Here is a 15,247-nt window from a genome sequence, read left to right as displayed (position 1 = left end):
AAACTGAGGCCAAGAGATTACATATTATGCATTCTCAAGGTCATACAAGGGGGGGGGGGGCTGGATCTGAGTCCAGGCAGTCCAGACTAAACGAATTCCAGTCTCTGAGGGGTGGGTCTGAACAATCAGGCAATTTTCAAAAGCTCCCAGAGGTTCTAAGGAGCAGCCAGGACTGAGAACCATTTATTAGCAAGTATCGGAACCATCTGGAAAGCTGATTAACCACAAATCGCTTGGCTCTGCTCCCGTTTCTGACTGTGTGGTTTCCAAGTGACGTTGGTACCATCAGTCTGGGGGCCACACTTAAAGAACCACATACGTAGGGCGGCCAGATGGCTCAGTTGGTTAGAGCCCGTGCTCTTAACAACAAAGTTGCCTGTTCGATTCCCACGAGTGCCAGTGAGCTGTGCCCTCCACAACTAGATTGAAGACACCGACTTCATTTGGAGCTAATGGGTCCTGGAAAAACACACTATTCCCTAGTAAAAAATTTTTAAAAAAGAACCACATATGTAGACACTTAAGATATGAACACCTAATGCCCAGCTTTTCAAATTATTGTAGAGCTTTATTATCCATGTCTAATTTGCCATAACTCCCACCTGTCACTGTTGATACAGCCAACTGTATAATATCCAGAGGGTGCCAAAAAAATGAATACACATTTTAAGAAAGGAAAAAACTGTATTAAAATTATGCTGGTAACCACTTTGAGCACCTCTTGTAATTGCAGAAGTCAAACGTGACTGGCACTCATCTTTTGTTATCGGTATATATTATTACAATTTTAATACAGTTTTTTCATTTCTCAAAATGTGTATACAGTTTTCAGCACCCTCTGTATAAATAAAGAACCTCAGAATTTTGTTTTGTGATCTGTACCCTCTGGTATTTGCTATGTAGAAAGGATTAATACCTGCTTCACTGTTGTGAGGATATGACAATAAAATGTGTGTAAGTATGTCTAACACCAGTGCTTGGCACAAAAATGGTATCTAATCTCATGGTTTTTAACAAAAATATATTTTTAACAATCATACTTTATTACTGTCTTCGTCTTCATCTCATCTATTTTAGCAAAAAAAGCTAAGGTATACTTACCACGGAATTATCTTTTTCAGATTTGTATGCTTTTATATCTGGAATGTTTTTCTCAAAAAATGCTAGAAACCACCTTTTAGATTTTGACCAGTTGCTAAGTGAGAAAAAAAAAAATGTGTGTATAAATTAATTTGTAAGTACTTTAGGCGTAACAGGTCACAGTATAAACAGGGAAATGTCTACAGAATTATAATTATTTCTCCAAGTTTCTTTTTCATCTTCAGCTAGAATTTAATAAGAGGTACCCCTTCAGATTTATTCCTCTACAAGAAAAATAGCGAGGGGGCAATGCAGCCACATTTTAGTGTCTTTTGCAAATAAATGTTTAAATTCCTGTAGGATTAGCACTGAATAAGAAAACAGGGCCCACATGGATCGATCTGCTTGGTCTACTTTTACTCTGGCTATTGTCAGTTACAAAAGGATGAAAAACTAGGACCCATTGCTGGATTAAGCCAGGAAAAGCAAACTGGCTGTAATCTCTTTCATATTTTCTGGCCATTAACCATTGTAGACCAATTGCCAAGAAATAAAAAAAACGTGAGTTACTTTGCATTCGAACCATTGTAGAAACATTTATCTGAACCAACTTTGAGAAATGCGTTTGACCACACCTATTTTTGCCTCAGAGGGAATGAGGACAATGTCTGATTCTGAAACGAGCCACACTTGATGATTTAACACGGATCCAAGCTATAGCAATTAATGCGATAAGCTGTAAATAGGATAAAAAGCCTCAAAATAAATTCTTCATTTCATTCTCATATTCCTATTCATTCTCTCTCTCTCATCTTTGCTCCCAAATTTGTTTTAAAAAAAGGAAAACGTGTATCTCTTCTTCTGTACCTCCCTCAATGTATACACACACATACACACACACACCAAAAACTGGTCAAAAGAAATAGTTCTCTCTCTTCCACTTAAACTGCTGTTACATCTACTTAGAACAGAAGACATTAAGAGATGTATGCATCGGTGAGAAGAGCTTGGTCAATGAATTAATGACAGGCAACAACTTCTACCTCAGGAGAAATTCTGGCATCTGGGACCCATGCTCAAAACCTTCATCATAAGCTTCAAAATTCTGATAAAACTCCATTGTTTTCCTCTTGTTTGTGGGAAACAAACCTTTTTTAAAGAGCATATTCACACTGGCTGGATAAAGGAGATGCCTACAAGGAGAGAAACATATCAAAAGTCAGACCCAATGACCAAAAAAGAATATAAAATCAGAATACCAAAAAACGGCATTATTTCATAGCTATATATAAGGGGTAGATAATAATACATGACAGATTCTTTTGGGAAAACTCACCCTTAAGAGGTTTCAATATTTGCCTATTGTTGTCAAGACGACTTAGGGGTAACTGAAATTGTAGTCTTATTTATCTGAAGGTTTTAAAATGCTTTTTAAGTAAGCGTTGTTAGATTCTGACAAATGTGAGATGAAATAAACACAGAAATAAATTGATTCAATGCAATTTTAACAAGCATTTATTTATAACTAAGATACAGTCCATTCTTTAGATAGCAGCAAAAAATAACCAAAGAATCAGGACAATATTAGTCACCGAATTTCCTAATCTTACAGGATCCTACAAATGTGAACTATTGCATATTGAAATACAGTACCTCTCAAGTTTTACTGTTAAGTGAATAAAATGATTATTGTGGCAAACTTAAGTAAATGAGTATCAATGATTTTTAATATGTCTCCGATTAGTAACACTAAGTACTAGTTATTTCATTTTTATTTTCCATCCCTTTCTCCCCAGAAATTGTTAAGGCTCTTCTTGCCCCCAAATTTCAAAGATATCTGAGAATTTGCGGTTTTCTCGCAGATATTGAACGTGCTAAGAGTTTGGTTGGTTGGTTGGTTTTCTTTGTTCTTTTCTCTCTTTCTTTCTGGACCACTAACAAAATATTAAATATTGTTCTGTTTTTATGAGCCTGAACTGTTGAATCTTGCCCTCAGTAACCCAGTATCCCACTGAGATGGAAAAGTGCCTAAGGAAACTTCAATTCCCACATCTCCTATGCATGTGGAGAATTTTTCTCATGGCTGCCATGCCCCAGCCCTTTGCCAGAAAGCTTCAAGAACATGGCTGACATGTGCTACTTGGCTCCCCTCTGCAGCCCTTTCCTGTCTCATCAGTCTCTCAGCACCTCCCCTCTAGGACGACCCTGGGGCACACTGACTTTGCTTCAGCCAACTTTCATGTCTCACAAACATCTCCTGGACGCCTGTTGTCTACTTGATTCGTCTCTCCTCTCCTTGGTTCTCTCAATGTCCACTTGTTGTAATAATCACAAATGGCACTGAATGTTTTATCAAAATTCTGATGGATACATGACAATTATAAGAGGTAAATCTTATATGCTCTACACAATTGTAGAGAATTACTGTAAATGTATTAAAATGTACTGGCTATTTGCTCACCATAAAACTATACTGCCAAACTGAAATTTTCTCATTAATTAGAATTTAAAATAGTAACATAATCTCTTAACTGCCTAGGTAGGTACAGTTCATTAATTCACCTGATAATTTTTGAAGTCCAATGTATGAATTCAAATTTTTTTATTTCAAAAGAACGAGATGAAATAATACTAATGCATCTATTTACCTTACTAAGTTGTTCAGGTCCATTGTCCCATGAGTGCCTAAATGGTCCAGTTGTTCATGTAATTCTTCAGTCAGCTGTCCAGTGAATTGACGTAGGTTGGAAGTACCTAGTTTCCCTTTCATTATGATATAAAGTTTTTCATGCAGTGCTAAAAAGATATTCTTTGGAATGGATGCTATAAACAGAGAAAACTATTTTCAAAAGAAGCAACAACTCCTTGAAGCAAACAGTAAGTATACCTCTAGTATTATTTGGTCAGTAGGAAATACAGACAGAGTCCACCAAATACATAAAATAACCTGTGAATAAAACTAGGTGAAGATTCAACCTATACTGTGAGATAGTAAAAGTCTGTAAGGTAGTTTACTTTAAGAGATGATCTCTAAATGAGTGATTAAGAAAGCCTCTGGGAAACACGTATCTAGTGATTTTATTTCCATGTTTAAAACCTTTCACTGGCTTCCCGTCCTTATCAAAGTTTACAAGGCTTTCTACCAATGTCCTAGCCGTCTCGTGGTATTTGCAGCCCTCCCCCTTCTAAATCTAGATTCCAGGCATATTGAAAACACACTCTTTTATGTTTCCCAGCATTTTTATGAGCTGTTCGATCTGCTCAGAACATTCTCTACTTGACCAACCTCACCCCACTCCCATACACCCACACCCACAAGCCCAAAATATTTCACGATTTCTATTTCTTTTTAAAGCAGCGTCTTGAATATGACTTCCACCAGGGAAGCCTTTCCAAAGCCCACGAATAACGCTGGCCCCACTATTTCCTTTTTACTAGTGTTCAGGATCCTTCCACAGTGCACACTCCCGGTTGGGTTAGAGTAGTGAGTATGACTGAGTATTTTTTACTCATTGTTCCTTTATATTCTTCTTTAAAATCCTGTTTGATGTCTTCAAACCGTGTTTCCCTGAAAATAAGACCTAGCTGGACTATCAGCTCTAATGCGTCTTTTGGAGCAAAAATTAATATAAGACCCGGTCTTATATTATATTACATAAGACCCAGTCTTATATTATAGTAAAATAAGATCAGATCTTGTATTAGATAAGACCCAGTCTTATATTATAGTAAAACAAGACCAGGTATTATATTATATTATATTATGTAAGACCCAGTCTTATATTATAGTAAAATAAGACTGGGTCTTATATTAATTTTTGCTCCAAAAGATGCATTATAGCTGATTGTCCAGCTGGATCTTATTTTCGGGGAAACATGGAAATAATTTTTTCAGAAAAAAATGTTTAATTTTGTATTTCATCATCTTGTTATATGTAGGTTAAGTTTTATGTAGGTTAATTAAAAATAATTTTTAGATACCCTGGAGCATTCATCTCCTGTGTTAGGGAAATATATGAGAAGAATGAGAAGCTGTGTCAATAGTAAATATTAACACATTTTGTCTGTTACATAGAAATATTTAAACATGGAAGTCCCCAGGGGAGAGACAGGTATAAAAACTTGATCACTTCCATACACCTGACAGTTAAGTAAGCTGGTATATTTTTCTGAAGGCGTATGTGACCTTACAGATGAAGAGGCTTCCAAGTGTTTACATTCTTTGATTTGGAATTCCATAATCCAAATATCAAGAAGTACTAAACAGTCAAAAAAAATTTAACGCACATGCTGTAATTTTCATGCAGGCAAGAAGAAAAATAATCATGCTCTTTTGATCACTTCCAGCTTTTAAAACAAACTTTTGTTGTCTTAATAGCAAACAATGCACTAGAGGATACATGAAAAGGAACCTAAGAAAGAAACAAAAAGGGAAGCAAAGAGAAAGAAGCCACAGACAGTAGAAGCAAGCACAGGCATTGTGACTACAGAAAAGAACTGGGCTCAAAATGAAGCAGCTCTGCATTCTTGAAAGGACAAACAGCGTGAGCCTGCTTATCTGTGGCCTGGGAAGAAACACAGTCAGTCACACAGGAAGCATGCTGAGCAGTGCAATCCAGCAGGCTCCGAGGATAGAGAATTGGCAAAAGGGTACCCACTTACCTTAACAGCCCTATGGAATACGGCAGGAAATGCCACTAGCAAAGGGCTTACTAAGCAGAATTCTACTTTCAGGGAGCAGAGTAGCAACATGTGCTCAAGCCAAGAGCTACAGCCTGTAGAACATTGTACACACAGTAGCAGAATGGTTAGCGGCATCTTGGGAGCTAGAACAGGATGCAGATTCTAAACATTGTCCACAGAAAACATCAGGGAGGCAGTAACCTCATCTCTTACACATCTGAGATCTAAATGTATTAGGCTGCTTATAATTTGTTTTTGCAACGACCAAACTCATTATATGCTCTTTTCTCCTTCTAGCCCTACTCTAAAGAGTAAAATAATGGGGCCTCATCATTCTTGACAAAGGAGTAAGGATGTGATTGTTACCTAAAACTAGTCCTGGATTCCAGTGCTGTATTTCAAATGAACTATCTGAAAATATTCTTTACCTGTACGATAGACGGGATTTTGCACGGCTAGTTCAAAATTTACTTCTTTGGATTTGAGAAACACATTAATTCCCTCTTCTTCCATAACAAAGGTCATTCGAATTCCCATAGCAAAGACAGTAAATATTGGTCCATACTGAAAAAAAAACCACATAAATACAGACTGTATTAGTAAACATCTCTGATAAATAAGTTACAGACAGGGCCATGCGTCATATATGTTTAAGATAGTGTTTAACAAGAACCCCAATGATGAAATGATAGTCAAGAAAAACATTACCATTATGTACTGTACTTAATTCTGAATGTTGACCGGTTCAGCCAACTCTATGTAAATACTAATTTATTCTGTCCTATTGGGACCGTGCTAAAGGTGCAACTGCTCGCCGCACGAAAGCAACACTTGAGAGATGAGGTTCCTGGAAAGAAAAGCAGGTTTATTCAAAATGCTGGCATTCTGGGACGATGGCCATCTCCAAGGCCACTCCCCCTCTCAGCATGGCCAAAGGTTTTATAGGCACATAAGAGACAGAACAAAGGAAAATGGGGTGGGGAGAGATGGTCTTAGCCTGGAATAAACAGTCATTGAAAAGGCACTTTCCACAGACTAGTTTGTTTCGGGGATAGGAGTGGATCTTCTGCAGATGTAAAAACTTCTTTCAAGTCAGTGTCCTGGAGGTTTCCTGGAGGAAACAGGGTCCTTGAGCCTGGTATGCATATGGTCTGGAGTAAACAGAATCATGGCACGTGGTATGCATAGTAAATGTATAGTAAACGGCGTCATTAAGGTTTTGGCAGGTAGAGAGAGGAGCAAAGAAAAGAAAAAAAAAACTTTCAAAAAGTCCCAAGCTAACCTACATTGTTAAATCGAATTACACTAGAGGTTTAAATCTCAAAATAGAAGATACAGTGTCAGCCTTACACTAATACTTAATCCTCCTCTGGATCATGTTACTATTTACTTGCACCTTCCTTTCTCGTAGTATGAATCATTAGATACAACTATTAAAAATTATGTGAAACTCTGACATTTGAACATTGTTTTCAAAATTCAATTGGTTAAAAACAACCTATAGCTCAACTTTGTTCAAGAGAAAGACATAAAATTGCTGACAGCTTTTACCATAAATCCATGGTCACTCAACCACGTTTTGCAATCCTAAAAAGTTCTCTAATGTGTTTACTTTCTCACTTTCCAAAATGACTATGTCACCTGTACCACTTGGCCCAACCCTCAGCACTGTGAGCGAGTGTTCCGAATTTGTAATTCACTGGGAAAATGGAAGCAATCAAGTACGAGAGCTCTCGACTTCTCACCCCCAAATCTTGCAAGGTGTACACATTGTACCCATTCTCCAGGCTTTCCCTGTTTAACACAGGTGGAAAGTCCTGCCCCTGTGAAATGCCAACAGTCCTTTCCTTGTGTTATAGATTCCACACTCTCTTACCTTGTCTTTGTTCTAATTTATGCCTTTACTCCCACATCATCAGCTTTACCCCCTCCATCAGATCACCCCTAATTGTCTATAAGCATAGTCTAGTGAGGGGTTTGATTTCAGGAAGTCTTCGAGTACAACTTTACTGGGGAACAAATATATCATTTTCACTGACCTCTCATTGTAATTTAGCATTTTCGTCAATTATGAATGTAGACAATTAACCACAGTCGTATCCATGAGTCTATCATCAAAAGAACCCACTATTCCAACTATACTTTCTTAGACTGTTTCTATTTGGCATCCATTCATCACAGAGCCAACTATATATTGGAGATATTTTCTTATTCTTGCTGCTCTGGGACTGAAGGCCTCACCAACCAGGGAGACTGCCCGCCCAGGGCTAGCCAATTCTTACACACAGCAAGGGCTCAGCCAGCCAAGAGCATACCTTTCATATGCAAACCAACGAATCTTGCCCCAACTGTCTCCTTATCTAATTCTCAAATACCAAGACCAATATTTCCCTGGGATGCCCTATGCCATCCCAGGGCCAGGTACCAGGCAATGAGAGACCACCCCTAAAGTCCTCAGGAATTATTCAAACCACTATCCACTCCTAAATTGTTTACCCTGCCCTGCCCTCCCTGGCAGGAAACCCCAATAAAGGCTCTGGCGTAGGCTTTTCTCTTGCTCCTGTCTTCTGCTTCCTGACTGACACTGGAGCTTTCTCCGGTGGCTTTGCCTGGTATGCAGTGACCCTCTGGGACCTCTGAGTATAATAACCTTCCTCCTTCCGTGCTTCATTTTCATTTCCCCGGTGGCCACCGTGACGTTACCATTCCATATCCAAGATATACACTCTGAGAACAACCACCCATATTCTTATATCCCATTATAGTTATTATAAGTATCTCTAAATACCATTTATGCTCATCACTAGTTCAGTATTACAGTCATTTCTGACTTGCCTTGAACTGGCCCACAGTTGTGGGCACTGTCAGGCCACTTGTGGCCAGGATAATCATAAAGCCACCAAACTGAAGTCTCCTTTTCTTTCACTGGGGACCCAGAGATCTACATTGTGCTTCAATATGCCCTGTCTACAACTGTTTGTTAGTCAGTACTCAGAAGATGAGTAATTTTCATTGTTTAAGTTTTGTCCGCATGTGAATTCTTAACGTCCCAAAGGAAAGGGTCCCTTTGTAACATGAATAGGCACCCAGTCCACAGTGTGGACAGCCAAGTTCAAACAGACAATCGTTGCGATAAAGGCTGCCAAGTGGTATTTAAAGTAACTTATGGAAAAAGACTGCACAGCACACATGCTCTTGGGTGGGGTTACAAATTCTGTGACAAAGCGTTTTTTGTCTTCCTTGCTTTCCTCCCGTGTTTTGTGCAATGTCAGCACTGAGGGTTATGAAGTAAAGAGAAGCACATGCAGTATGTAATAGAAGTGGTGCTTGTATTTTTCTATTACACTTTTTATTTTGAGAGAACTGTCGCCTAACATGCCGTTGTAGGAAACAATACAGAAAGATCCCAAGTCCCCATTACTCTGCTTCCCCTCGTGGTAACACCTTGCAAAGCTATGGTACAGAATCATAGCCAAGCTAACGACATTGATAAAGGCAAGATACAGAATATTTCCATCACCACGAAGATACCACGTTTCCCTTTTATAGCCAGAACCATTTCCCTCCTGCTGCCACTTCCTCCTAAACCCTTGGCAACTACTAATCTGTTCCCCATTTCTGCAATATTGAATTTCAAGAATGTTATATAAATAGAGTCATATAGTAGGATGGAAACATTGGGGATTGGCTTTTTTTTCACGTGGCATAATTCACTTGAGATCCATTCAGATTGCTGTATGTATCAATAGTTTATTCCTTTATATTTTGAGTAGCATTCCATGGTATGGATATGCCATAGTTCGTTTAAACATTGTTGAAGCGAGTTTGTGTTGTTTTCAATTTCAGGCTACTATGAATAAAGTTGTTATAAACATCCATGTACAGGCTTTTGTGTGAACGAACCTAAGTTTTCAGTTCTCTAGGTTAAGTGTCCAGAGTGTAATTGCTGGGTCATATGGACCAGCTTTTCCATCAGCAATTTTACCATTTTACATTTCCACGAGCAATATATGAATGACCCAGTTTCTTTGTATCCTTACCAGCATTTTGGTAATGTCATTATTTTTTATTTAGCCATCCTGATAGGTGTATAGTGATGTCTCGTTGTGGTTTTTATTGGTATATCCTTAATTGTGAATGATGTTGAACATTTTTTCATGTGTTCATTTGCCATCTATATATCCTCTTCAGTAACGTATCTGTTCATGACATTTGCCCATGTTTAAGTGGGATTGTTGTGTTTTTTCTTTAATCTTGAGTACTGAGAGTTCTTTATGTATTCTCGATACTAATCCTTTGTTAGATATGTGGCTTGCAAATATTTTCTCAGTCTATAGACTGTCATTTCATCCTCTTAAATGGAGACTTTCATGTTTTAATATTTCTGTTTAACAGACAAAATATACTAATATTTACTCTTGAGCCAGCTGCCCATTCCGCTAATGTATTACCCGCCCCCCACCACTGAGAAGATGAATGCTCCAGGGTATCTAAAAATTATTTTTAATTAACCTACATAAAACGTAACCTATACATAATAGGATGATGAAACACAAAATTAAAAGTTATTTTTTCAAAAAGTCACTTTGAAGAAAATAAAATAGGATCACAGAAAAATATAAAGGAATAATAAGTTAAAAAACTCAGTCATATTCTCACAACCCCAACCCAACTGGGAGTGTGCACTGTAGAAAGAGCATGAACACTAATATAAAGGAAATAGTGGGGCCAACACTATTCATGGGGTTAGGAAACTAGGCAGCTGGAGGACAAAAATGAAAATACTTTTCATTGTATATATGGTTATGTTTTTAGAATATAAACCAATTTGAAAAAAAAAAAAACACAACTTTTTTTTAAAGAAGATGGATTTCCAATTTTGGTAGTGACACGGTGGCAACTTCTATCTGAATTGCTCCACTTCTTTCCTAGAAGCCACAGAAAGCCACAAGGAGAATGAAACAAATACAAACACAAGCAACAGATTAAGATTAACCGGAAGAAAATCTACAAACTACGCAAGTGTAGCTCATAGCACCTGAAACGAGCAGAATTGCCTGTGGAAGCTACAACAGTGCAAAGGGGGGAAATGAGGCATGTGCAGGGGGTGTAATAATGGAAAGGCTGAGAAATATACACTCTGAGATAGGCTAGGGCTGGAACCACTGTGAAATCAGCTAAAATAAACAGGGCATGGATATTGGGGGAGGTATCAAAAGATCCCACGGAAACTATTCATAGGATTCCAGAAAAGCGCCACCTTCAAAAAGTGAAGAGAACACCCAAGAAGACAGAGCTGTGTCTCTTAGTAGAAGCAGCAGATATCAAAGAAAGGTAGTGAGAGCTCAAGTGATTAGAAAAAATCTAATCTACTGAAAAGTAGAGAAGCCTTGGCAGCACAGAGGCACTATATTTTCGCTGTAGCAAGAGAGGATACCAAACTTAAGCTGAGAAACCTGGAGAGCAACTACCCCCAACAAAATGTCCTGCTTACAGCTGGTCCAAGACAACTCCACTCCTTAAAACACGATTAAACAAAAGGGAAAAATTCAGCACTGTAAGAAAAATTCTTTAATTAAAAAAAAAGAGAGAGAGAACTTCTGATACATAAAGAGACTCACAGCAGAATACAATTAGAAATTCACCAAAAATTATTTTGCCAGAGTAGCTGAAAACTACAATGCAAAATTATTTTTGTGAATTAAAAAAAACTTAATGTCATAATTGCAGCTGCAAAGAAAATAAAGCAAAAATATAAGAAACCCATGGAAGAAATAGCTAGACAATAGAGAAAATTTAGGAAATAAAGGAACTCAGGAAAGGAAGAGACAATAAATACAGTTCCAAATAAAAGACAACTATTATATGAAGCACAAGGGAGACTTACAGCCCATAAAAAACCAAACTAAGAGTCTAAGGAAAAGAGTACAGAAATGTGAAAAATACAAAAAATATCAATAAACTAGAAAAGAATTGCAGGGAAAATGACAGCTATAGAAGATAGGCAGAAGAGATTAAACCTATGCATAATTGGACCTCTTTCCCAAACTCCAATTCGTTTATCCAACTGCTTAATTCAACATCTCTACTTGGATGTCAACACCCCAAACTCCTGCATATCTAAAGCTGACCTTCCCTCCCAGTGAGTTTTGCAATCTTGTCCGTCTCACTTGATGGCAATCTACTTTCTTGTTTCTCAAGCCAAACTTCTTGGAGTCCCCTTTAACTCTTTTCATTGGTTTACATACTACATTCATTACACCTGTAAATCTTGTTGCTTCCATCTTCAAAATATATCCAGCCATTTCTCAGACTTCCACTGCTACCACCATGGTCCAAGCCACCATGATCGCAAGCTTGAATTATTGCAATAATCTTCAAATTATCTTCCTTCTTTTATGTCCCTATTTTTACTAGAGCAGTCAAAGTGACCCTTCAAATTTTAAATCAGATCACATCACTTCTCTGCTCAAAACACTCAAAAGTTTTCCTATTTCAATTTAAGTTACAAATGCATTTACACTTTGAATCTGATAATTTACTCTACAGATATACTTGCACATACAGAAATGACCATTGTTGTTACATTATTTAAGATAGTAAAATAAGAGAAACAAACCATGTCCATCATTAAGGGACTGTTTAAATGAACTACAGTTCCGGGAATACTTTGCAGCTTTTAAAACAAATACATGCTTATGTCTTTGTGTAGGATGTGATAGAACCAGGTGAGCCAAGGATCTTACTGCCAACTAGGAAAACGGATAAATTACAAAGATCATATTTTTAAAGGCATCAGAGGATTGGGGAAACAATAAGAACTACTAAATGGACTAAAACTCTGCAGAGGAGAGAACTGTGCAGAAGTGAACAAACAATAGGTCACTATTTATTGCCCTGGTGGTATCTGTGAATTATGGGTATGGGCTGAAGATCAGGACTGAAATTGGTACCTTCAAAAAATCTATAGCTAGTATGATACTTAATGGTGAAATATTTAACACATTTCCCCTAAGATTAGGAAAAAGACAAGCCTGTCTACTCTTACCACTTCTATTCCATAATATATTAGAAGTCCTACTGACTGTAATAACGCAAGAAAAAGAAATAAAAGATAAAGATGGGAGGGGGAAATAAACTGATCTCTTTGCAGGACATAATTTTAATGCATAAAAACTCTAAGAATTCTACAAAATAACTATTAGAACTAATATGTGAATTTAACAAGGTCACAAAGTTAATCTCTCAAAAAAGCTGTATTTTTTTTGTGACAGCAGAATACAATGAGAAAGCAAAAGTGAAAACAATTTTATCTATAATGCCCTCAAAAATAGAAAATACATAAGAAAAATAATTAACAATCATAGACCAGACCTCATGTCAAAAAAAACTGCATATTTCTGAAAGAAATTAAATAGCTAAATAAATGGAGACATACGGCTTTCATAGATTAGAAGACTTAATATTCTTAAAAAGTCTATTCTCTGCCAATTTTTTTTAACAAACTTATGACTTAACAAACTTTCATAATTCCAGCAGTCTTTTTTTGTAGAAATTGACAAGCAAATTTTAAAATTTATATTCAAATTCAAATAATCTTGAATGTCAAGGCAATTACAAAAAATGATTTTTGTAATTCACTACCTGTTTTAAAGACTTACTATAAAATTATGGTATTTAAGACAGAGTAATGTTAACAAAGGAATGGGCGTATAAATCAATGGACTAGGATAGAAAAGCTCAAAATAGATCTGCACATATATGGTAAACTAATTTATGAAAAGCTGCAAAGTCAATTCAATTAGGAAAGGAAAGTCCTTCAAGAAATATTGGAACAATTGGACATCCAGGTAGGGAAAAAAATGAACCTTACCCCTTACTTACACCACACAAAAAAATTAACTCAAAGTGGATCATAGACCTAAAGGTAAAACGCAAAACTATAAACTTTTTTGAAGAAAAATAAAATAATCTTTGAGACCTTGCTTGACCTTCTCAGATAAGCTTGTAAAAACATTCCCTGAACTTATCAAAATCGTATGCCTAAGAAAGGCTGTGGGACTCAAAGGAGAATTTCTTCTAAAGATATCACTTTGTATCTATCAGACTAGCAAAAATTATGGCTCCTAGCGTGGGCCAGGATTTGAGGAGCTAGGCAATCCCCTACACTCAAAAGAAAAGACTAAGTGTATAATATTATATCCTTTTTGCAAGGGTAACACAATAATATAAACAATTTAAATGTTTATGTTCTTGGACACTTCCACTTTTAGCAATTTATTCTGAGGAAACAATCAGATAAGTGCAAAAAACACAACCACAAAATACATAACGCATACACACGATAATGTTCGTTGAAGCATTGGTTGAAATAAAAAAAAAATTGGCGGTATCCTATATACTATGTTTGCAAGATGTACTATATTTGAAAGATATTTTAAGGACAAAACATCTACTGCAACAATGATTACTAATGTGCTTACTTTGCAGTGAAAATGGATTTCATCATCATTAAATAACATCAGATTAAAATATACTGTCAGCAAAATTTGTAAAGACCAAGTTTGCAAGCAATTTTTACAATTGCCTGGTGTTAACCCTGATTTGGATACTAATTTATTATGCATTTTCATAAATTGAAAGTAACTGCATTACATTTGTCTTTTCCAATCGTTACAAGCATTTATTTAATATGTATTCAGAGGATTTTCTAAACCACGATGAAGTAACTAGCATTTAAACCTCTGCCTCCAAAAAGGCAGTTAGTTGCAAGCTGCATTCCATTTCATAAAAATCTATCTCTTTTGAAAAACCTTGCATAAGACATAATTGTCGTTAGTTGAGGAATTCATAAATGACTAGATCGTTTGAGGGCAGCATGTTCCCAGTGTTCTAACACTGCACTTAAAATCCAATGAAAGAAAATAAATGAAACACTACCTTCTCCGGAAACCCCACCCGCTAAGGCCACATACCTTGATTCTTGCTTTCTCTATAAATTCTAGAGGGGCTTTTCCAAACTCAAATCCAGCTCCAATCCAAGGAATCCAGCCCCTTATGCACGGAGGTCCCTGCAAGTTCTTCCACTGAAGGAATAACAAAAGAGCAACGCAACCTAGGATTATAACCACTGTTGGGAAAACTAGTTCCATATTTTTGTCTAGCATCTTCCAGAATCTGCCGTGGCACTTGTTTCTTCCCGGTGGGATAGGGCGCACCCACCGGACCTCGCAACCTTCCTGCTACAACTTTTGCAGCTTCCTCGCCCTCCTAATTGTAACCTCCTCTCCCCGCCCCAATTTTTAGGTGACTTTCGCAACATCGCTCCCTCCCACCTCCACTTCTCTTCCAAGTCTCGGCCAACCCGGACAGAACGCAGGGGCTGGACCGAGGTCAGTGGGCGGGGGCGGAGGGGCGGAGCAGAAGAGGGTAGTGAACATGCGCCGTTACCATGGAGACCAGGGGCGGAGGCTCAGCGAGCACC

At 37.4% G+C, this 15,247-nt stretch overlaps 1 protein-coding gene across 4 annotated transcripts in view; it reads right to left on the bottom strand.

Annotated features, from left to right (window-relative positions):
• The window catches only part of CYP39A1 (cytochrome P450 family 39 subfamily A member 1), a 74,078-nt gene extending 58,988 nt beyond the window's left edge, over window positions 1-15,090 (bottom strand). For 3 of the 4 annotated variants that reach the window (XM_019734713.3, XM_088795674.1, XM_074333033.2), the window contains exons 1-5: window positions 14,739-15,090; window positions 6,192-6,327; window positions 3,729-3,903; window positions 2,124-2,273; window positions 1,102-1,195 (exon numbers count right to left, since the gene is read on the bottom strand). In XM_019734713.3, the coding sequence (XP_019590272.3) occupies window positions 1,102-1,195; window positions 2,124-2,273; window positions 3,729-3,903; window positions 6,192-6,327; window positions 14,739-14,930 (747 nt within the window). In that variant the 5' untranslated portion in view covers window positions 14,931-15,090. Of the gene's footprint in view, window positions 1-1,101; window positions 1,196-2,123; window positions 2,274-3,728; window positions 3,904-5,742; window positions 5,854-6,191; window positions 6,328-14,738 lie in introns of those variants that run through there. The other variant, XM_019734714.3, reaches the window with a different exon arrangement.
• Window positions 15,091-15,247: the final 157 nt, after the last annotated feature.

This window comes from Rhinolophus sinicus, chromosome 2 (assembly GCF_057876585.1).
Source record: "Rhinolophus sinicus isolate RSI-liver-muscle chromosome 2, RSI-T2T, whole genome shotgun sequence".
Lineage (NCBI taxonomy): Eukaryota > Metazoa > Chordata > Mammalia > Chiroptera > Rhinolophidae > Rhinolophus > Rhinolophus sinicus.
Note: the sequence above shows the minus strand (reverse complement) of the source record. Positions and strands in the feature narration are given on the sequence as shown.